The following is a 21058-nucleotide window of genomic DNA, read 5'->3' on the forward strand; positions in this document are numbered from 1 at the left end:
GAGGGGCGAGTTATGGAATGATTGATGGCAGACGAGGAAAGTCGGGACAGTCCAGCCCTCGCCCCGCCTGGCCCTGCACTGCGGGTTCGAGGCCCCGCCCCTGTCCACCCCTCCACCACCTGATGCATCAGAATCATCCCGCCACTGTCCAGCCTTGGCCCAGCCCCGCTCTTCCGGGCTCTTTCTCTCTCAAAGCCGCGGGGCCCAGGCCCCGCCTCCGTACGGCTGGGAACAACGCGGCCTTTCCAGCGGGGCTTGCTCCGCCCTATTCCCCGCCCCTTCTCTGCCTGGTGCAATCAGAATCATCCTTACAAGTCCGCTCAGGCCCGCCCCTCCCCGCCGAGACCACGCCCCTTCCGCATTGACTCACCAGTCCCGCCTGAGGGCCCGGCTCTCCAAGGTCTCTCCTCCCAGGCCCCGCCCCTACCGGGTCTGCTCCTCTCAGCCCCGCCCCCGGCGCCCGCCCCGCCCAGGCCCCGCCCTCCCTGGGGTCTGTCCCTCTCAGGCCCCGCCCCGGGTTGGCCCCGCCCACGCCTGCCCCTCCCAGGCCCCGCCCTATCTAAGAGCCCCTTCTAGACGCGGTTCAGCAGCCACATCCCGGGAGTGTGCCCGGCGCGGAGCTGCAGCCATGGCTGTGGCCGCTGAGGGCGCCCGCAGGAGGGAGCGCGTCCTCTGCCTGTTTGACGTGGACGGGACCCTCACGCCCGCTCGCCAGGTAGGGGCCCGACGTTCGGAAGCTGCGGTCGGGAATGTCACGCGGACACCCGGAGGCCGAGTGTGGGGCCTGCAGCGGCGTGACCCCGACCTCTGAGACCGAGTGTGCGATGCAGAGGTCCCCGGCCCCTGGCTCCCGGGGACCGCCCGATGGGAGTGATGGACACTCGGGTCCTCCTGTCACAACCCCCGAGCGTCCGCGCCCACCTTCTGCCCGCGATCTTCCGAGCTGGGTCGATTCTGGAGGGAGGAGGCTGCAAGCAGGGACCTAGCTTCCCTCCCTCCCCCCCTGCCAGGCTTCCGCACGCCGGGGCTTGGTTCTCGGACGCCCCCGTCTCCCCAGCCGCGCTCTCCCCATTTCAGCGCTAGGACGCACGGGTAGCCGGAAACTGGCGTCTGGACCCAGGGTTTCAGATGGGGCTTGGAGCGCACCCAAGGGCCATCTCGTGGGAGCAAAGGGGCTTCGGAACCATCCCACCCGACCTTTGCAGGCCTGGGCCTGGGTCTAGTTTCTCAAGCCACTCTCCCACTTGACTGCCCACCCCCAGCGGTGGAGCGGAGGGAGGGCTTACTATACTTTTCCGTGGAGTAACTCTGCCCACCTGGAGGTGAGAGTCCCCAGGCCCGACGTGGTCACATTGGGGTATTGTGGCGCTGGGAAGGTGGGGGTGCAGTTCTTTTAAAGGCATCTCACCATATTTATTCTCTAACCTCTGCTCCATACCCAGTTTTTATCCCTTTGGATTTCACCCTGGATGAGCCTCCCTCATCCTCACCAGGCCTCTTTCTAGCCCGCCCTCCAGGCTGGGTCCATAAGGACCAACTACTAAGGGTTCTAGAGGGGGAAGCCAGTGGGCGGGGTTGCAGGGCAGAGGCTGATGGGAACACAGGTCTTAGCTTCCTTCCCCTTTTAGGTCCTGCAGTCCCCAATTCTCTCCCCTGTTGGAAGGCCCTGGCTTGGGCCCTGGGGGCACCGAGAGGAATCTGGCCTCCCTGCCCTCCAGCAACTCCCTGCCCTCCGGCATCCTCAGGGGTGGGAGAAGATGATAGTGGAGGGAGAGTGGCCGGTCTAGGAACAGACCCCACCCTCTCCTCTTACTCTTTGCTCTCTGACCCAACAGCCTAGACAAGAACAGTGTGTTCGTGCTGTCCACCTATGTTATTGTCAGACCCTGTCCTTAGTGCTTTTTAAAAGTTAATTTTTAATTATGCAAGTATTCATAAATGCATTCTCTTGCAAAGAATGACAACAACAGAGAAGGCTAAAGTCCCCTCTGACTATGTCAGGATCCAACCCTCTCCCCAAAGTAACCTGGTTGCCTATTGTGTGGCTTCTTCCTTCCAGATCTCTATCTGGATCTCTGTTTATCCAGAGGAAATAGTATACATTGTTTTATGAGGCTTTTAAAAAATATATTATCATACATCATACTGTGTGTGCCTTCTTGCAACTTGGTTTTTTTTAAATTGCTTTTAGAGAAAGGAAGGGAGAGAAAGACATTGATTTGTTGTTCCACTTATTTATACATTCATTGATTGATTCTTGTATGTGCCCTGACTGGGCATCCAACCAGCAACCGTGGTGTATCATGAGGATGCTCTAACCGACTGATAACCAATTGAGCTGCCCAGCCAGGCTTGCAGCTTGCTTTTGACAACAAGCATGTCTTGGGACTCTCAGGTAGGAAGTACAGGTCTGCCTTATTCTGTGTCACCGCAGTATATTTCAGAACAGGTGTGTGCCATTCTCTGATTGACGAGCATGTATGTTGCTTGTAGTGTTCCACTATTATAAATCATACCCCAATGAACCTCCATATACACGTGGGAAAGAAAAGTGGAAATTTGGGTATGGGACCCATGCATTTTAAGTTTTAATAGATCTTGCCATATTACCCTCCAAAATGGCTGTACCAATTCACACTCTGCGTTTGAGAGTGTCTCTTTCCTCTGTATCTCCATCCACTCTTGATATTATCAGCTTTGAATATCGGGCTGTTTGAAAACATGGATTATAACTCATTAGCTTGCATTTCTTTGATGGGTAATCTTTCCACCTAATGGGTGGCTAGTTAATTGCTTGACCCCCCCCCCCAGGTGTTGCTACTGTGATCCCCATTTTATAGATGGGACAAAGAAAGGCAAAGCCATTTGCTCAAAATCATTTTGTTGTGGAGGGACTTGAGCCAGAGTCTGAACCCAAGTGCGTCTGATTGTTTTAAGGTCTGTGTTCTAAACCTTGAACTGCCTCAGATCCAGGTGGAACATGGGCCCCCCGGATTCTGAGCACTGAGTGGGGGCTGGGTGGAAGCCCCAGCCGTGCTGACAGCCGGATCTTGTGCTTCCCTGCCCTGCTGCAGAAAATTGACCCTGAGGTGGCTGCCTTCCTGCAGAAGCTTCGAAGTAGGGTGCAGATCGGTGTGGTGGGCGGCTCGGACTACTCCAAGATTGCTGAGCAGCTGGGAGAGGGGGATGAAGGTAGGACAAGCAGGCCAGAACCGGCTCCAGAGTCCCATAAGTGGGCTGGTGTGGGTGTGGGAAGTTCGGGAGATCCAAAGACCCCATCCTGTTTCTGCAGAGGAAGTAGAGGGAACAGCCAGATGCTTCCCTCGCTGTTTCAGCAGCCATGCCGTGAACACCTCCCGTGAGCCTGGCACTGTTGTTTTGGAGAAACGTCAGGGAACGAAGCAGGCAGAATCCTGTCCTTATGTGGTTTATATTCTCAGTTCTTCCTGCTGAGTCTCGATTTCCTCATCTTTAAAATGGGCATAATCAGTAATGACTGCCATTTGTTGAACATGGCCATGCATTAACTTCCTTTCATTTAATCCTCACAACTCTGCTTCGGGTGGACATGACTATCCCATTTTACAGAGGAGGGTTCTGATGTCTCTCGGGAAGTTTTTGGACCCAGAACCCCGGTTCTCAGCTGGGTTCCTGATCTTAGCTCAGGCAGCTGCTCCAGCTCCTCAGACCAGAAACTTCCTTGAATTTCCCTTCTCCCTACCCACTTGCGCATTCCATCATCAGCCAGTCCAGCGATATCTCCCTGTGTCCACGTCTCCATCTCCACCACCCCACCATTGTCCAGGTGACCTCCTCCCACCTGGACCTGCAACAGCCTCTGGCTGTGTTCCCTGAAACTCAGGCAACCAGCCCTGAGGACACAGTCATGGAAGCTGTAAAACAAAACCAAAGCCCCAGTGCTGAAATGCCGCCCTCTGCTGGGCAGTCCTGGAAGGCTACCAGAGGAGGGAGCCCGGTCTTGGAGGAGTGGGAGGGGGAAGGGGGAAGGGCATCCCAGGCAGAAGGACCTGCATGAGCAAAGCCTAGAGAGGTGACTGGCTTGGTGGCTTGTTTGGAAAAAATCAAAGCTGCAGGAAGTGAGAAGTAGAGAAAAGCAGGTTCGGGGTGGAACAAAAGGTCTTCGAATGCCAAACCAAGAAGTGTGAGCTTTCTCTCTCTCCTGGGCTCTGGGTACCTGGTCTCACGCTCCCTCTTTCTCCCCTGGCCTCTCCACGTCCCTAAAGTCATTGAGAAGTTTGATTATGTGTTTGCCGAGAACGGGACAGTGCAATATAAGCATGGACGACTGCTCTCCAAGCAGGTCAGTGCCCCCACCCCCACCCCCACCCCTGGGCCTTAGCCCAGGACACTTTGCCCCGGAGAGACAGTCCTGGGTGGCGGGAGCGGCCCCAGCCCACGCTCAGAGCCCCGTGTCCCTTGCCCAGACCATCCAGAACCACCTAGGGGAGGAGCTGCTGCAGGACTTGATCAACTTCTGCCTCCGCTACATGGCCCTGCTCAAACTGCCCAAGAAGCGGTGAGTCCCCGCCCGCCTGCCCGGCCCCTCCTCTCAGTTCTGGGCCCGAGGAGAGAGGGGTAGGTCTCTCCGATGGGACCTGGAGATGCTCCGGCCCTGACTCTTGGGTGGGTGGGTTCTCGTCCCCTGTGAAGTCCGGGGAGAGCTGGATTGAATTCAGGGCCATTCTCTCCTTCTCTCTGATTCCTGCCCGCCTCCCACCCCATCACCACAGTGGCACCTTCATCGAGTTCCGGAACGGCATGCTGAACATCTCGCCCATCGGCCGGAGCTGCACCCTGGAGGAGAGGATCGAGTTCTCCGAACTGGACAAGGTGCCCCTTGGGCTGTGGGACCTCCGTCACGCACCCTCTGCGGCCAGCGTGGTCTTCCCTCAGGACCAGCGATGGGGTGGGAGGGAGTGTTCTGATAGGACCAGGGCCCTTTAGGCACCTACCACGTGTGCATCTTCCCAGCATTGCTGGTTTCCGCCCCGGGGCCCACACCTTGCTCACACCTTGGCATCATTGACACCTTCCCGCCCACATGGGGCCCAACAACCATTCTGTCCATTCAGCCTGGACGTTGGTCTCAGGTCTGTTCACCTGTGCGTCTCCCCTGCACCACCAAACAGCTGTTCTTCAGCAGCCATCGAGAGCCTTGCACAGCACATCTGTCCTCCCTGTCTCCTCCGCTCTCAGCCTTCCATGGCCCCCTTGCCAACTGGGCGCTGTCCCGGCTTCCTCCCAGGGTGCCCTGAGCCCTGCGGGGTCTGCCTGGCTCGGGCCCACCTCCTCGGCCTTCTCTCCGATCTGTGCTTGGAACAGACCACGGTCCCTCTCCCTTCGGATGTGCCGCTCCTGCTGAGCTTTGACTTGCGCTTTGCCCGCCGCACTCAGGAGGCGCTCAGCAAACGAGGCCGCGGCACGGCTGGTGCTATGGTCCTGCCGGCCTCCTGCTGACCCCCCTCTGAGCGCCCCTGCCGCTCTTCACAGGTCTCCACAGGCTCTTCGCTCCGCGCTCCTGTCCGGTGTCTGAGCCCCGTGTGCTTTGTTGAACTGGCAAAGCTGACGGGGGAAGTGGGCTCGGGGCTGGGACTCGGACTGCCCTCTCCCCTCAGCTTCCCCCCTTTAGCCTCCACTCCGAGCTGTCCTTCAGAATGCCCCGCCCGCCTCCCACGGGCAGGAGCTGGCACTGAGCTCCGTCACAGACCCTCCGGTCTGGCCCTGGCTCTGCCACCGAGGCTGGTGACCTTGAACAGGCGCAGCCCCTCTCAGCCCCCGTTTCCCATCGGTCAGGTGGGGCCGTGCTCTCCAGCTGAAGGCTTAGTGAGGTCACTGAAGTGTGCCCAGCCGGGGCCTGGCTCGCAGCCTCTGAGCCCTGGTCCGCTTCCTTCCCTCCCGCAGAAGGAGAAGATCAGGGAGAAGTTCGTGGAAGCTCTGAAGACTGAGTTTGCCGGCAAAGGGCTGAGGTTCTCCCGAGGTAGGTCCGCGCCGCGGGGGGAGGGCTGCGAGCCTCCTCCCACCCCTCAGGGCCCGAGCAGGCAGGGCTCCATACGCTATGGCCCCCCAGTCTTCCCCACCTAACCCTAGTCATCCCCGCACCCCTTCCCACGGCGTCTGCTAGCAAGTCCCGGGCCCGGCTCCGGAACGCTCCTGGGATGACACTGCTCAGGCCTGCACTGCCAACAGCCTTGTCCCAGGCTCCCCCTGCTCACGGCGCTGGCCTGCACCGCCCCCTCCCTTCCACGCGTGCCCCTGCTCAGAGCCCCCCGGGGGCTCCTCACTCCTATGAAACCCCGGGTCCTGCGTGCCCTCGCCCCGCCCTCTCTGGCCTTCTCTGTCGCTGGACACTGCACGCGTTTACCTGCCTCGGGGACTGCTTGCTCCCCAGCCGTCACCGCTCTGGCTGACTCTCAGCTGTGTCCCCTCCTCAGAGAGGTCTCCCCGACCCGCTGGCTAGGGCGCTCACCCCGCCCCTCTGCACTCCTGCTCTGTGGTGGGCCGGTCTGTGCCTGCTGTTCTCCCACTGGGATCGAAACTCCCATGAGGACCCCTGTCTGTCCCACGCCTGGGCCTCAGGAGCCACTCCAGGGCTGTTGGATGAGATGACGGACGGGGGGCCTTACCCACGCTCACCGTGAGCCACTCTGCTGGCTTTGTCCCCCTAACCCTGCAGGAGGCATGATCAGCTTTGACGTGTTCCCTGAGGGCTGGGACAAACGCTACTGCCTGGACAGCCTGGACCCGGAAAGCTTCGACACCATCCATTTCTTTGGGAACGAGACCAGCCCGGTGAGTGCCTCCGCCCTGGTCCCGCCCGCTCCGCCACCCCCAGGTCAGGCCAGGACACGGGGTGAGAGCAGGCCTCTTGGGAGACTCCCAGAGAACAGCCAGTGCGTACCAGCCCATTACACAGATTGCAAGGCTGAGGCCCGGAGCTGGTTGGACACTCGCCCCTTGTCACACGCAGGTCAGGGCAGACCCGGTAAAGGCCAAGGAGGGGGGCTTTCTGGGTGTTGTGAGGGGGCAGCTCTGTAGGGGCCAGTGTGGGAGGGGACCCCATGCCAGGGTGGGTGCTGGTCCCCAACCCTGGGCACCGTGTCCAGGCACCACCCTGTCTGCCTCCTGTGTGCAGGGTGGGAACGACTTTGAGATCTACGCCGACCCCCGGACGGTGGGCCACAGCGTGGTCTCCCCTCAGGACACAGTGCAGCGGTGCCGTGAGATCTTCTTCCCGGAGACAGCCCACGAGGCGTGACCGCCACTTCCTGAGACCAGAGACCTCCCCCAGGCCTCACGGGCGCCCTGGCCCTGGTGCCGGATGGTGCCGGCCCCCCTCCCCTGGCCGGGGACACCTGCTGCAAGGCCAGGGTCTGTGCGGCGACTGCCCCCCGCAGCCGGCTCCTGGTGGCTGGCTCCGTCCTGCACCCTGACGGCCCTGGCTCCAGCTGCTGCTTGTACTTCTGAACAGAACGGGTTTTTGTCTACACTGGAGGCGGCGTGTGTGAGCGTCTGTGCGGGACAGCCGCCCGGCCTTCCTGTCCCAGCCGGGGAGCGGAGCAGCGGGGAGGGTGTGTACTTGTGAGAACGTGATCACAAATATTAAAGTTCCCAACAAGGCGCGGCGTCAGTTCTGTCCGAGTGGGTATGGGCGCAGTCGGGGCTGTGACCGCCACCTCTTTGCACGGTGGCAGGGACTTGCCCAGGTCACACAGGAGGCAAGGAGGGTGGTTTGGGGTGCCCTCCCCCAGCCCCTTCCCCGGGACCCGCACAGACAGGCATCTCTGGGCCAGGCTGAGTCACAGCTGAGGGTTTATTGCCAGTGTTCGGAAGGACGGGAGCCCGGGGGGGGAGGGGGGGCTCGGGAGGGTGTGTGACTGGACACTGGGGTGTGAGTGACAATGTCACTGATCTCTGCCACCCAGGTGGCCCCAGGGCTGATGTCCCACATCCCCCTCGCCAGTGCCTGAAAAGGGGGGTCTACTCACAGGACAGGGGGCCTTGGGGGGCTCCTAGGGGTTAACCTGCATCAATAAACCTGCCCAGGAGGCCAGGGGGTCCTTGTTCCCCAAGGAAAGGCCTGGGGCCTTGCCAGAGCGGCCCCTCAGAGTGGGCGTCGGGCTGGGCCGTTCTCAGGTCGGGGGCTGCCAGCACATCTCAGCAGCTCTGAGCTGCCAGCCTCGTAAGGACTGGGGGCAGGGATGGGACACATCCCAGCCGGGCTCCACCCTGGAGCCTTGGGCATCTCCAGGGCTGGGGATCCTAGACAGTCACTGACCCTGAGGTTGGGCATCTGAGCCGTTTACACACAGACCGGCTCTCAGGGGCACTGTCCTGGCAGCCCTCCCGTTAGCCCCGTTTCAGTCCCCACCAGACGATGTGCTCTGGGAGGGGGACACGGGGGGCGGGGGGGGAGGAAACCCTCCTTCCTGGCCTCCCGGCCAGGCCAACCCCCCACCCAAGCGTGAATGCACACAACACACACACACGCACACACCTTAAGGGACGGACAACAGGAACCACAACTCAGCCACTGGCTTGGAGGCCGGTGGGAGCCACGTCTCGGCTTTGGGAAGAGGGTCCAGCAGGGGGTGGCAGGGCTGGGGGTCCCCCAGGCTGAGGCTACTCCTGTGGGTGCCCCGCCTGGCCCTGCCTGAGGGGCCGTGTCCACCCACCGCTGGGTCCTCACCAGCCGCTGTGCTGAGCACGGGCAGAGCATCAGTGGGGCTCGTGAGTCAGGGAAAGGGGAGGCCTAAATCCAAGCTGGGGGGGACGTCCCCCCACTCCGCAGACCCGCATCTCCTGGGGAAATGGAGGCAGCAAGACTCCGCGTGGCCAGGGGAGAAGATGGGACCTCAGTTTGGGGTTCACAGAGCCACTGCCAGGCTGAGGAGGAGGGACTGGCCAGCCAAAGGAGCCCCAAACTGCCTTCTGCCCTCAGGCCCTCTCCCGCCTCCAGTGTGTGCTGACAGCGGGAGAAGGCAGGCTGGCCCGGCCCGAGGAGGGCCAGCTGGCCACCTTTCACCACCTTTCCTTGCCGGAGGCTGGAGGCCCCCAAAGTGCTCACGGGCCTGGCTTCTGAGGGCGGGTCCCGGCCAGCACTGGAGCCCCGGGCCCAGGGGTGGGTTGAGTAACAAAGAGAGTCCGGCCGGGCCAGGGCCAGAGGCCCAGGCTGCGGAGAAGCTTGTCCCGGCAGGGCCCCGGGTGCCCCCGACGCCCAGCCCCCGGCCTGATGCAGGCTCCGGAGGTTCAGCGGACACAGGACAGGTGGGCAGGGGCGAGAGGGCCTGTGCCAGTGTTACAGGGAGGGGAGGAAGGAGAGAGTGGACAAGCAGAGAGGGCAGGTCGGAGGCCTCCCCCTCGGTCCAGCTCACACAACAGTCACAGGTCACGGGGCTGGATGGAAGCACACGTGCAAGACAGACAGACAGATGTGCGCACTGAGGCCGCCTGGGGGACCGAGTCAGCCAGTGCCGTGGGGCATGGAGCCTGCCCACCTGTCCACCCTGGGGGGCGCCCCCCAGCCTAGGAGCCCACGACCTGCCCGGACCACGTCTCGTGGGGCGTGTGTGGGGCCAGCTGGGTGAGCACCACCTCCACGGCCTGGAACTTCTGGTTCTTGGGTGGGATGGGGCACATCTTGTAGGTCACCTCGTCACCCTCCACAGGGACGTAGTCCCCCTCGATGCTGGAGGCAGAAAAGGGGCGTCAGCCCAGTGGCAGCCCCCCTCCCGGGACACCCCCTGCAGCCTGGCCTGAGGACGGCCTCGCCTCCCCCAGCATCTCAGCCCCTCGCCTGCAAAATGGGAAGCAGACTGCCCTCCTCTGTGTTGTGGGGGGTTAAGTGAGATGTGAGGCTTAGAGGGTCTGTGACCGCCCCGGTCACGCCTGGCATTAGGGCTGGGACACAGGCCTAGCCCCCCCCCTCCCTCCCTCCCTGCTGCAGGCCCCCTGCTCAGCCAGTGGCTCCTAGAGCCCCTCCCCACCTGGCCCAGCCCTCCTCCTCCCACACATCCCAGCCCCGATGGGGTTGGGGGGAGGATGCCAGGAGCGGGCCTCAGCCAGGAAGGGGAGCCAGCAGGGGTGGGGGGCATTTGGCATTTCTTGAGGCCCTGCTGGGACACTGCGGCCAAGAGCAGGGCGATGGGAGGGCCTCACTGAGGTGGGCTGGGGGGCAGGACTCACTCAGATACGTGCACGAAGATGTCCTCTGACCCGTTCTCGGGGGTGATGAAGCCGTGGCCTTGTGAGCGGGAGAACTGCTTGCAGACGCCCTTGAACACGGGGCCAGCCGAGGCACGGGCTGTCCTAAGGACAGGGCAGGGGGATTGGAGCTGTGGCCTAGGGGTTCCCCGGGCCCCCACAGCCTCCCCAGGCCAGAAGCCACACACAGTTATGCTGATTCAGTCCTTCCATCACCCCATTGAGAGAAAAGGAGACTGAGGCCCAGCGAGGGGAACTGGCTCCCCCTGGCACACAGCAAGTGGGTCTCGTGACTCCCAGCCAGCGCCCCTCTCTCTGCACAGCACCCCCACTCCTCACTCTCTCCTGAAGCAATGGCATCCCATTTGCTCACGTGTCACGCACCCCTTCTCCATTCATTAAACATCTGCTCTGTGCCTAGCCGTGGGGTGGACACAGGAGTCACTCAGCACTTGCCATAAAAAACTCCTTCAGCCAAGCCAAGTCAGTCTCCCCGAGCGTCCCACAAAGCCCTTCCCTCATGCACCCCAGCCAGTAACTGTCCCCAAAGGCTCACCCCGCGCCAAAGGTCAACCCTATGCCTCCATTCTTGCCCAGGCTGTTTCATCCTTCCCCTGATATAGCTTCCAAACTCTGCTAAGACGGCATCTTCCCTAATGCCTCATGCAGGTCCTCACGCCCAGGCCTGCTGGAGGGAGTGAATGGTGGACGAATTCCCTTTGAATTGTGTGCAGCCTGTGGGATCTAATTCATCACTGGATCCCCTGGTCAGGAGCCCAGTAAATCTTGGTGGAACGAACAAATGAATGAATGAATGAATGAATGAATGAGTGAGTGAATGAACGAATGAATGAACACTAGCAGTTACTGGAAAGTTCATACACAGCTCTCCTGTCCTTGGGAAAGAAAACAGGGGCTGGAGAAGGAGGGGACAGAAGCCCGGGTGAGGGGCAGGTACTCACGCCGAATACGTCCTGGTCCGTTTGGTGGGCAGGGGACTGGGCAGGTCCCGAGCTGAGACACCGCCCCGCTCCCAGACCCTGCTGCCCTCCCGGGGGAAGGGGAAGGTGGGCCAGACTGGGGACTTGGGGGAGTGGAGCGGGGGCACGACGGGGGGCGATGTGGGCTCCGAAGTCATGGTGGGGCCAGCAGGAGAGCCTGGTGGGCTCCCGGGCCCAGGGGCCGGTGAAGGGCTTCGGCGTCCTTGAGGGCAGGGCCCGGCCTGGCCCTGCTCAGCAGCCTCAGCAGCCACAGGCTCCGTCTGGAAGGGGAAGAGAGAGGCAGAGGTGAGTGTGCTCCCGGGCGGGCAGCGGCCGGACACGGAGCACAAGTCTGGATGGCTGGGCCTGGTGCCCCCGTCACAGGGTGGAGTCAGGGACCTCACAGCCCTTCTTGACTCTGTTCTCACCAAAAAGACAAAACAATCACACAACCTTGCTCTGGGCTAAACTGTGTTCCCGGACAAGTCATATGTGGAAGTCCTACCCCTACCCCCCAGGGTGACGGCATTTAGAGACGGAGCCTTTGGGAGGCCGCTAAGTTTAAATGCGGTCAGGAGGGTGAGGCCCCCATGAAGGGGGTTAGTGTCCTTAGAAGAGACCTTGGAGAGCTTGCGTCCTCTCTCCCTGCCATGTGAGGAAGACGAACCTCAAAGTCCTTCCAGCTTCAAGTTCAATTCTCTAACGCAGGGGTCTGGGAGGTGGGATGGGTACAGTGGCCAATGATGGTCAGGAACCCAGTTTGGCACAAGTGTCGGCAGTTTCAAATGCCCAGATCCGGGTTTGAATCTCAGCTTTGTCGTTTGTCACTTGGTGACCTCAGTTCCAACATGGTGGGTGGTGTGTGGGCTCTGGGCCCAGATGGCCTGGGTTTGAATCTTGGCTTCTCTACCTATGGGCTGTGAGGCCTTGGTCAACACTCTTAACTTTTGACTCCGTTTCCTACTCTGTAAAACGGGGGTAGTGCTGGTGACTACTTTATAGAGAGGTTCCTGTGAGGATCAAATGACTGCTACACACTTGGGACAGTTCAAGGGCATGGCAAGCTCTTGGGAAGGTAGAGCTTTTTCCTTAGCCCCATGTCTTCCTCTCTAAAACGAGACTGAGAACACTTCCCATGCAGGCTTGCTGAGGACCCAATGGTTTAGTGCAGTGGTCGGCAAACGGCAGCTCGCGAGCCGCGGTTTGCCGCTCTGTGGACTAATGAGTTTGCTGACCACTGGACTAGACTAAATGTTACCGTGTAGTTGGAAGCTGTGAGGACTAGGCAATTGTGGCATATTGTGTGCAAAGAGGTAAAGGGTAGTATATGACAGTGGTCGGTAAACTCATTAGTCAACAGAGCGGCAAACCGCGGCTCATGAGCGGCATGTGGCTTGCAAGCCACGGTTTGCCGACCACTGGTTTAGTGTATGTGACAACATAGGGCATCTTGTTTTGTTTTTGTTTATATATATATATATTTTTTTTTTAATTGATTTTTTTACAGAGAGGAAGGGAGAGGGACAGAGAGCTAGAAACATCGATGAGAGAGAAACATCGACCAGCTGCCTCCTGCACACCCCCTACCAGGGATGTGCCCGAAACCAAGGTACATGCCCTTGACTGGAATCGAACCTGGGACCTTTCAGTCCGCAGACCGACGCTCTATCCACTGAGCCAAACCGGTTTCGGCGAGCATCTTGTAGATACCCAATACATTGCTACTATCAATGCTAATCAATAGAAATTCCCACACCAATAGCTGTGTCTAGATGACCTTGAAATAATTCATCCTATATTTCCCTCTACCGAGGAAGAGAACACAGTTTCCCTCCCCATTCACCTACCGGCCCACCCTCCCCCCAGGGTTGGGAAATATTGGACCCCAAGAGGCGCTGCCGTGGAACCCGGGCCGGAAAAGCGCCGTGTACCAAGCCAGGCTGCTGACTGAGCCTGGGTCAGGCAGCTGCCACCGGGCCGGCGGGCGGGATGCCTGGATGGGAGAGCCAGCTCAGCTGTGTGTTAGCGACTGAGCTTGGGGGCACTTCCACTGCCTCAGCTTCCCGATCTGTGTAATGGGACTGCTAACCCCCCTCGCCCGCACAGGCTATGGGGGCGTAGCTAAGCTGGGGACTGTAAAGATTATCCCGGGGTCCACAGTCACGTGGGTGTCAGTGGATGGATTCTCATCCCCATTCCTTCCCTCCCCCACTCCCTCCCCAAATGCCCTGGGGTCAGAGGTGAACCTCTGAGCTGCACAGTCTATTTCTGGTCTCCATATTGCCCCGCCCCCAAATCTGGAGTTTCTGGGGAAGGGTTTAAGGCTTCTTTTTTTGTTTGCTTGTTTTGTTTTGTTTTTTTAATCCTCACCCAAGGATATTTTTTTCCATTGATTTTTTTTTTAAGAGTGGAAGAGAGGGAAGGGAGGGAGAGAGAGAGAAACATTGATGTGAGAGAGACACATTGATTAGTTGCTTCCCACATGAGCCCCAACCGGGGCTGGGATCAAACCTTGACTGGAAATCGAACCCACCACTCTTAGGTGTGTGGGCTGACGCTCTAACCACTGGCCAGGGAAAGGCTTCTTAGGGGTCCGGAGACCAGGAAGCCCCCAAAACACCGCATGGCAGGACGGGAAGAACGAGGAGTCACTCATTCAACCCCCATCACTGGAGCAGGCCCCTGGCGGCTGTTCAAGGTCACACAGCAAGTGGGGCGTTTCTGGGTCAAGACAATGAGCTGGCTCTGCCATCGCTGGGGGTGGAGGGGAGACTCCCTGCTCCCCAGCAGCCTGGAGAGCTGGAGGGGAGGGAGGGGGGCCCTCGTGGCCCCTCAAGCTGAGGTCGGGTCTTTCTCTCTGAGCTCACTCCAGGAGGCAGGAGTGGGCCGGGTTGGGCATTTTTATCCCCATTTTAGAGAGAAGAAAACGGAAGCATCGCACGAAAACTTGTACCCGAATGTTCGTGGCAGCATTCTTCGTAATAGCCAGAAAGTGGAAACAACCAAAGACCCACCAATTGGCGAGCGGATGAGCAAACGTAGTTCGGCCACATAGTAGAACGTTATTCAGCCAGGAGGAGGAGGAGGTGCTGATGCACACGGCAGCACAGAGGAACGGGAAATCACTGAGCTCACGGGAAAAGCCAGACACCAGAGACCACGTAGCAGGGCTCCATCCATGAGCAATGTCCACGGAGAGGAGTATCTGCCAGGGGCGGGGGGAGGGCCACGTGGGAGTGACGGCTAATGGTCAGAGCTCCTTTTGGGGTGATGAAAATGTCCTAAAACTGACCGTGGTGATGTCACACACGTCTGTGAATGCACCAGAACCCTGTGCTTGTCCACCTTAATAAGCAGGTGAGTTACAGGGCACGTGAGCTAGAATATCACAAAGCTGGTGCCCAAAAGGCAGGCAGGCAGGCGGCAGAGGTCCCCAGGGTGAAGCCAGGAGATGCCAGGCTCTGCAGCACACCCCTGGTGGCCCCACCTCACCTGGGCGAGGCGGCAGGTGGCGGACAGCCCTGCCTCCCTCTCCAGGAAGCGGGGAGGCCCTGCCCAGCGCACAGCTCTCCCAGGCCTGGCATGGTGCTTGGGGGTGACAGCCAGTGCCGGGGGGTCCTGGGAAGGGCAGAGGCAGCCCACCGTGGTTACCAGGGAGACGCAGCTGAGCTGGGCCAGCTCGGGCCAGCCAGGCCTCCCAGCCAAGGCCAAGCGAGCATGGCTCCCAGGCGGTGGGAAGGGGAAAGATGAGCTGGTTACCCAGCGTTCACCTTGATAGGAGGGCAGCCCTCCTCCTTCCCCTCCCCCAAAGGGGCTCCCCAACATGGACCAGCAGCATCCAGCCCCCACAGGACTTGACTGAGGCTGCTCCCCAACTACATCCCCACCCAGGGGGCACCCTTGAGAGAAAGCAGGCCATCTGCTCAGGGCAGGGGGGGGGGCAGAGAGGCAACCTCTACAGTGGTGCTGCTCCAGGCCTCCCCCCATCTCCTCCTCTCTGGAACCTGGGGTTACAGGACGCCCTCCTCCCAGCACTCCTAGGAGGAAGAAATGGGATTGGAGCGTGGGAAGCACTCAGTAGATGCTGAGTAAGAGGTTGCTCCTCCCAGGCAGGACTGTCTGGCGGGGGGGGGGGGGGGGGGGGGGGGCGGGGAAGAGACCCAGCTGAGCTGAGCCAAGCCCATCTTTCACTCTCCTCTTCCCTGCCTCCCAGGGGACTCGCTCACCCACTAGATCCTGCCCCACCCTTCCTAGCTTATCCTTTTTATTAAATTCCTGCAATGGAACTTGAAGGCTGGGCTATTATTACCCCATTTTGTAGATGAGAAAACTGAAGCCCAGAGAGGCTAAGTCACTCACTCAAGGCCACACAGCAATTAATGTCTGAGCCAGGACTCAAACCAGGGCAAGCTGACTCTGCAGCCTGGAGTAGGAGGTCAGGAGTCCTGGGTTTGGGCCCTGCATTGCTACTGACTTGCTCTGTGACCTTAGAATCTTTCCCACTCTGGGCCCTGCCAGAGCCCAGAACTTGAAGGAGCTGCACGTGCCCAGCAGCCTGAGAGGCCAGGGAGCAGGGATGCAGAGCCCCACAGGCCGCTGCAGAAAGGGGCGAGGAAAGACGGGGCTTTTCTTGTCTCAATGCCGTACGCCTGCAAAAGTCTTTTCAGAGACGGTTTTTCATTTTTCAACTTTCTAGTTGCCCTGGAAGGTTGAAATTAGAATTGTTCCCATTTTATTTATTTATTTTTAATATATTTTATTGATTTTTTTTACAGAGAGGAAGGGGGAGGGACAGAGAGCTAGAAACATTGATGAGAGAGAAACATCGACCAGCTGCCGCCTGCACACCCCCCACCGGGGATGTGCCCGCAACCAAGGTACATGCCCTTGACCGGAGTCGAACCTGGGACCCTTCAGTCCGCAGACCGACGCTCTATCCACTGAGCCAAACCGGTTTCGGTGAATTGTTCCCATTTTATAGCTAAGAAAGCTGAGGCTCAGAGAGGTTAAGTGGCTTGCCCAAGATCACACAGCAGCCAAGCAACAGAACCCAGATTCCTCTGACGGTAAACAGTGCACCTCTTGTGAGGATAAACGCTGTTCCTAGTTCAGCCAAGACGAGGCTGGAGTGTTCTCAGAGGAACTTTTCCTGAGAAACTGAAGGGGAAAATAAACTCCTCCAAGACCAGAGAAACACACGTGTCCGGAGAACATTTGTTTCAACTCAAACCCAGCTCCCAGTGCCTCCGTGAGCCCGTCTGGGGGCATCGCCTGCCCGGAATAATGCTCTTTGGAGGTGGCGATCTGAGCATGAGAGGACAGCGCAGGCCCAGAAGCCCCTGAGTGCCCTACCTGAGTGACACCCCCCCACCCCCTGCTTTCTGAGGCTCAGTTTCCTCATCTGTCACACAGGCTAATCAGCAGACCCTGGGAGGAGCGGAGGGGCTGTGAAGGGGCCCGTCTGTGAGTGGGCGTCTCCCTGGCCACACGGGTGGTTCTGACCCTCCAGCCAGCTCCTCTTCCTTTGCCGGCATGAGCCTCAGCTGGCTCGTGATCTGCAGATGGAAGACCAAGAGGCAAAGCTGAACATCAGGGCCGCTGGGCGGTAACCCGAGGGAGGCCCTGTGATCCAGTCAGCGCTGTGGGACCATGGGACTGGGACTCAGCCCTCAGTAGGGGACCGTCGCCCTGGTGCAGGGGCTCCCCTGAAAGGACAGGGCAGGAAATGGCTGTCAGGGTCCTCTCCTGACCTTGTGAATAACCTCCCTCTGTGCACATCAGAGCAAAGCAAACCCGCTTGGCCACCCGGTGCTGTGTGACCTGGGGCAAGCGCCTGCCCCTCTCTGGGCTTCACGTTTTACCTCAGCTATACAATCACCACTGGTCTGGATGACTCATGAGGGTCAGTCTAATTATCCTCTGAAGTTGTCAAAAATACATGCATAGGCCCTGGCCAGTGTGGCTCAGTTGGTTGGGCACCGACTCCACGCACCAGGAGGTAGCTGGTTCGATTCCCAGTCAAGGGCACATGCCTGGGGTTGCGGATTCCGTCACAAATCGGGGATGTACAGGAGGCAGCCAGTTGATGTTCTGCTCTCACATTGATGTTTCTCTCTTTCTCTTTCTCTTCTTTTCTCTCTAAAAAACAATAAACTATTCTTTAAAACACACACACACACACACACACACACACAACACATGCATAAGTCATGGCCGGTTGCTTAGTTGGTTAGAGCATTGTCCTGATATGCCAAGGTTCTCGGTCAGGGCACATATAAGAATCAACCAATGGCCCTAACGGGTTTGGCTCAGTGGATAGAGCATCGGCCTGCGGACTGAAAGGTCCCAGGTTCGATTCCAGTCAAGGGCATGTACCTTGGTTTCGGGCACATCCCCAGTAGGAGGTGTGCAAGAGGCAGCTGATCGATGTTTCTCTCTCATCGATGTTTCTAACTCTTTATCCCTCTCCCTTCCTCTGTAAAAAATCAGTAAAATATATATTTTTTAAAAAGAATCAACCAATGATGCATAACTCCTCTCTCTCTCTCTCTCTCTCTCTCTCTCTCTCTCTCGTCGTCAACCAATAAATAAAATTTTAAAAATACATGCATAAGTGAAACAAAACTGATAGCCAGGCCCCTGGACAACAGAACAAGAGGAGACAGCCCCCGTCAGAGGCCCAGGCCCGCGGGGGAGGACAGACAGGTGACTAGAACTCTGTGTGGGAAATCCCAATGCGGCTACCAGTATTGATTATCAACCACGTGCCAAGTGGGGGGTCAAGCCCTCTGAGCCCCACTTCCTCATTTAGTCCTCACAACCACACTGTGTGATAACTACCATTATTACCCCCATTCTTCAGAAGGGTAGACTGAGGCTCAGAGAGGTCAAGGGGTTTGCTGGGGTCACACAGCTGGTCAGGGGCAGCACTTTTGCAACCTGGAGACATTTGGGGGTGTAGATTCAACCCCTGCCAGAGGAGGGGAGGGAGGACCAGCAGGTCCCCGGAAGCCCCTGCTCCCCCTGGAAGAACTGGGGGCTCAGGGCTCAGGGCTCTATTTCTGGCTTTGTGCTGACTCAGACCCTGACCTTGGGTGAGTCACTTGCCAACACTGGGAAGCTTAAAAACAACGCCCCCAACGAAAACGAGCCAGCCGGAGCCCCCGTTGTGGAGAAGCAGACAGGGGAGGGACGGGCATGATGGCCTGAACAGGGCAGGGGACACAGGATGGCAGGGGAAGGGCTTTCTAATGTTGGGGTCTTGTCCGTGCTGAGCCCCAGGAGGGTGAGCGGAGAGCCGCAGGGCCACCAGACAGAAGGCCCTCCTCAGCCCCTCCCCCACCCCAGCCTCCCAGATGCTCCTTAAAACACATCATTGCCAAAGCTGCTCCTGAAGCTGGAGGTGACCTAAGTTAAACCTGGTTCTTCCCTCGCACAGCGTGTGTGCGTGTGTGTGTGTGTGTGTGTGTGTGTGTGTGTGTGTATGCGGGCTGCCCCAGCCATTACTTTAGTGTGAGACCCTTTCAGTCTTGTCCTTGTCATGCTGCCTGGGGGGCTGCTGTGGTTAAGGCTCTGGGCATGCTGGGCATCAGGGGGGAGTGGGGGTGACAGAATGGGCACCTCGAGAGCCATGCTCACATCCCAGCTCCGCCAGGCCGTGTGCCCCCTGAGCGAGTCACTTTCCCACTCTGAATCCCCCTCGAGAGAGGGACAGACAGGACAAGATACCACGGGAAGGGGCTGAGCTTGAACTCCAGTCAGCATGACCCAGAGCCCTTGACCTTTCCAGCGCCCGTGCCACTCCTCCTGGTGACCATCGTTTCACTGGCTGGGGGCAGAGGCAGAGCCCCCCGCTGCTTTTTGCTCCCCATCTTCCTGCTCCGCATGGACTAAGGTCCCAACCGCCTCCGGCCCCCTTTCCACCAGGCTCTTCCTGGTCATGCTCCTTGGGACCAGCTCAGCCAGGCCCTGAGCGCCCTCTGCTGGTGCCACTCTTGGGGATCTACCTCCAGACCAGCCTTCAGGTGTTCCCTCCCCACCCACCAGCTGGGAGGAACCCCTCCACGGCCAGTGGGCATCCGGGAAGATTGCCCACCTGTCTCTCTCCAGGCCCAGAAGCGGCCTCTCCCAGTGTGCAGCCAGTTCCTGCTTCCATACGCCTTCTTTATTTTTTATTTGGAGGATGGGGCGGGGCCGGTATGGGAACGTAGATGTTTCAGGAAAATACTTCAAGGAAATGGTAGGGGCGAGGCTGGGAGGAGAAACATCCAGAATGTGGAGGACCCAGAGGCTCTGGGGTGGAGGCGGGTTCGGGGACCTGGCTCCCACCCCCCAGGGGTCTGGACACAGCCCCTTCCCAGGGAGAGGCCTCTGCCAGGTCCCTGAGGCCGCCCACCCCCACCCGGGGCACGTCCCCCGCCCCCGCCCTCTCCCAGCGGACGCAGCAGTTCACACTCTGTTTATTATTGTTCTCTCTCCGCATCCCCCGCCCCTCGCCTGGGAAGAGCCTGCAGGCTGGCAGCTGGGCAGGAACCCTCTGTCTCCCTGTGGGCGCCAGCATCATCACGCCTTATCTCCGCCTGGACTCCTCTGCCAGGGTCAGGCCACTCGGGGACGTGGTACCCGCCCAGGCTGCCCCAGTCCCTGTATCCCACCGCCCCTCGCTTATCACCCCTGCCTTCCAGGGACTGCACCCCAGCAGGGTGGAGGTCAGAGCCCCAGCTGGTGAGCAGGGGAGAGAAGTGGCCTCAGAAGAGGCAAAAGCTAGGGTGGGGTGCCTCCATGGTGAAATAATAGCCAGGGCCACCCCTCCAAGCCAATTAGCACAATTATCCCCATCGCATTGGGAAGAAGCAGCCAGGATCAGACAGCTGCTCCCCATCCAACTGGCGTCCGCTGCAGACGGTCCCGCCCCGGCCCCAGCCCCAGCCCGGCCCCGGCCCCAGCCCCAAATGTCCCAGGGAAAAGGCCCACTGTGTTCCCTCCTGCACTTGACGTTTGCATCTGGTAGGAACACGATTATTTCCATTATTTCTCCAGTCATTTCCCTCCCTGCTTCTTAGACAGGAGGCTGCGGCTTGGCAGGTGCCTGCTGCCCTCTGCCTCTGGAGCCAGACACCAGTCCCAGACACCGGCGGGCAGACGGGGAGCCACACAGCCTCAGCTTCCCTGGGGGACCAGGGAGAGGGAGGGAGGGGAGAGGGCAGGGTGGGTTCCTCCACACACCCTCCCAGATTCCCTCAGTAAACTGAACCGGGCTGGGCCAGCCCCAGGGGAGGGACCCCCCTTCCCAGCCCCCCCCCCCCATATCTTACCTCCCTCCTGCTCCCCCGCCAAAGCCAGTTTCTAGAGCTGGTGTGGGGAGTCCCCATCCAGCCCCAGCCGCCCCTTACCTCTCCCTGGCAGCTGAGGTCGGGGCTGCCTCCTGCGGCCGGCTCAGCTCTCGGCCTCTCCCGGCACCTGAGCTGGGCGCGGGGCCGGGTCTGAAGGATGTGCCGTGTGTGTGAGCGTGTGTGTGTGTGTGTGTGTGTGTGTGTGTGTGTGTGTGTGTGTGAGCATGCGGCACCTCAGCCCCTCACTCACTCACACGCCTCCCCCCTGACGTCAGGAAGAGCAGGAGGGCGGGGCGGGGCTGGGAATGTGTACTCCCGGCTTAAAGGGACACGGGCCCAGACACCACCTCCGAGTGAGTGAGTTCCCAGCGTCTCCCGGGGCCCTAAAGCGTCTTTTTTTGGAAAGTGGCGTTTATTGCCAGGCCAGGGTATAATTTGCCCTGCCAGGTGGGAGGAGCTGCTGAGGAATGCAGGGGAGGAAGGGCTGGGGCAGCTGGCGCTCCTGCCAATTAGAGAGCAAGCGGG

The 21058-nt window shown here is 59.6% G+C and overlaps 2 protein-coding genes across 3 annotated transcripts; one reads left to right on the forward strand and one right to left on the reverse strand.

The window, feature by feature from the left end:
• Positions 1-548: 548 nt before the first annotated feature.
• PMM1 (phosphomannomutase 1) lies at positions 549-7638 on the forward strand. Of its 2 annotated transcripts, none has more exons than XM_079773683.1 (8): positions 549-715; positions 3075-3192; positions 4245-4321; positions 4446-4537; positions 4752-4851; positions 5923-5998; positions 6695-6810; positions 7154-7638. In XM_079773683.1, exons 1-8 carry the CDS (start codon positions 629-631, stop codon positions 7274-7276), a joined length of 789 nt encoding a protein of 262 aa, XP_079629809.1. In that variant the 5' UTR covers positions 549-628; the 3' UTR covers positions 7277-7638. The 2 variants fall into 2 exon arrangements, with proteins under 2 accessions (XP_079629809.1, XP_079629810.1); XM_079773684.1 differs by having other exon boundaries at positions 7220-7638.
• Positions 7639-7826: 188 nt separating this feature from the next.
• Positions 7827-20738, reverse strand: CSDC2 (cold shock domain containing C2). The gene is made up of 4 exons (XM_079775719.1): positions 20594-20738; positions 11184-11482; positions 10204-10326; positions 7827-9706 (listed from the first exon to the last, which is right to left on the reverse strand). The coding sequence occupies exons 2-4, from the start codon at positions 11357-11359 to the stop codon at positions 9544-9546; spliced, it is 462 nt and encodes a 153-aa protein (XP_079631845.1). The 5' UTR covers positions 11360-11482; positions 20594-20738; the 3' UTR covers positions 7827-9543.
• Between the last annotated feature and the right edge of the window lie 320 nt (positions 20739-21058).

This window comes from Cnephaeus nilssonii (genome assembly GCF_951640355.1).
Source record: "Cnephaeus nilssonii genome assembly, chromosome: 6".
NCBI classification, from domain to species: Eukaryota; Metazoa; Chordata; class Mammalia; order Chiroptera; family Vespertilionidae; genus Cnephaeus; species Cnephaeus nilssonii.

What these genes read in the sequence shown, in the direction of transcription:
- PMM1 (XM_079773683.1), top strand. Translation starts at nt 629, where the DNA reads ATGGCTGTGGCCGCTGAGGGCGCCCGCAGGAGGGAGCGCGTCCTCTGC. An exon ending in CCCTCACGCCCGCTCGCCAG is followed by an intron (nt 716 to 3,074) that starts GTAGGGGCCCGA and finishes GCCCTGCTGCAG; the next exon opens with AAAATTGACCCTGAGGTGGC. An exon ending in CTCAAACTGCCCAAGAAGCG is followed by an intron (nt 4,538 to 4,751) that starts GTGAGTCCCCGC and finishes CCATCACCACAG; the next exon opens with TGGCACCTTCATCGAGTTCC.
- CSDC2 (XM_079775719.1), bottom strand. Translation starts at nt 11,359, where the DNA reads ATGACTTCGGAGCCCACATCGCCCCCCGTCGTGCCCCCGCTCCACTCC. An exon ending in CGGACCAGGACGTATTCGGC is followed by an intron (nt 10,327 to 11,183) that starts GTGAGTACCTGC and finishes CCCTGTCCTTAG; the next exon opens with GACAGCCCGTGCCTCGGCTG. An exon ending in ATCTTCGTGCACGTATCTGA is followed by an intron (nt 9,707 to 10,203) that starts GTGAGTCCTGCC and finishes TTCTGCCTCCAG; the next exon opens with CATCGAGGGGGACTACGTCC.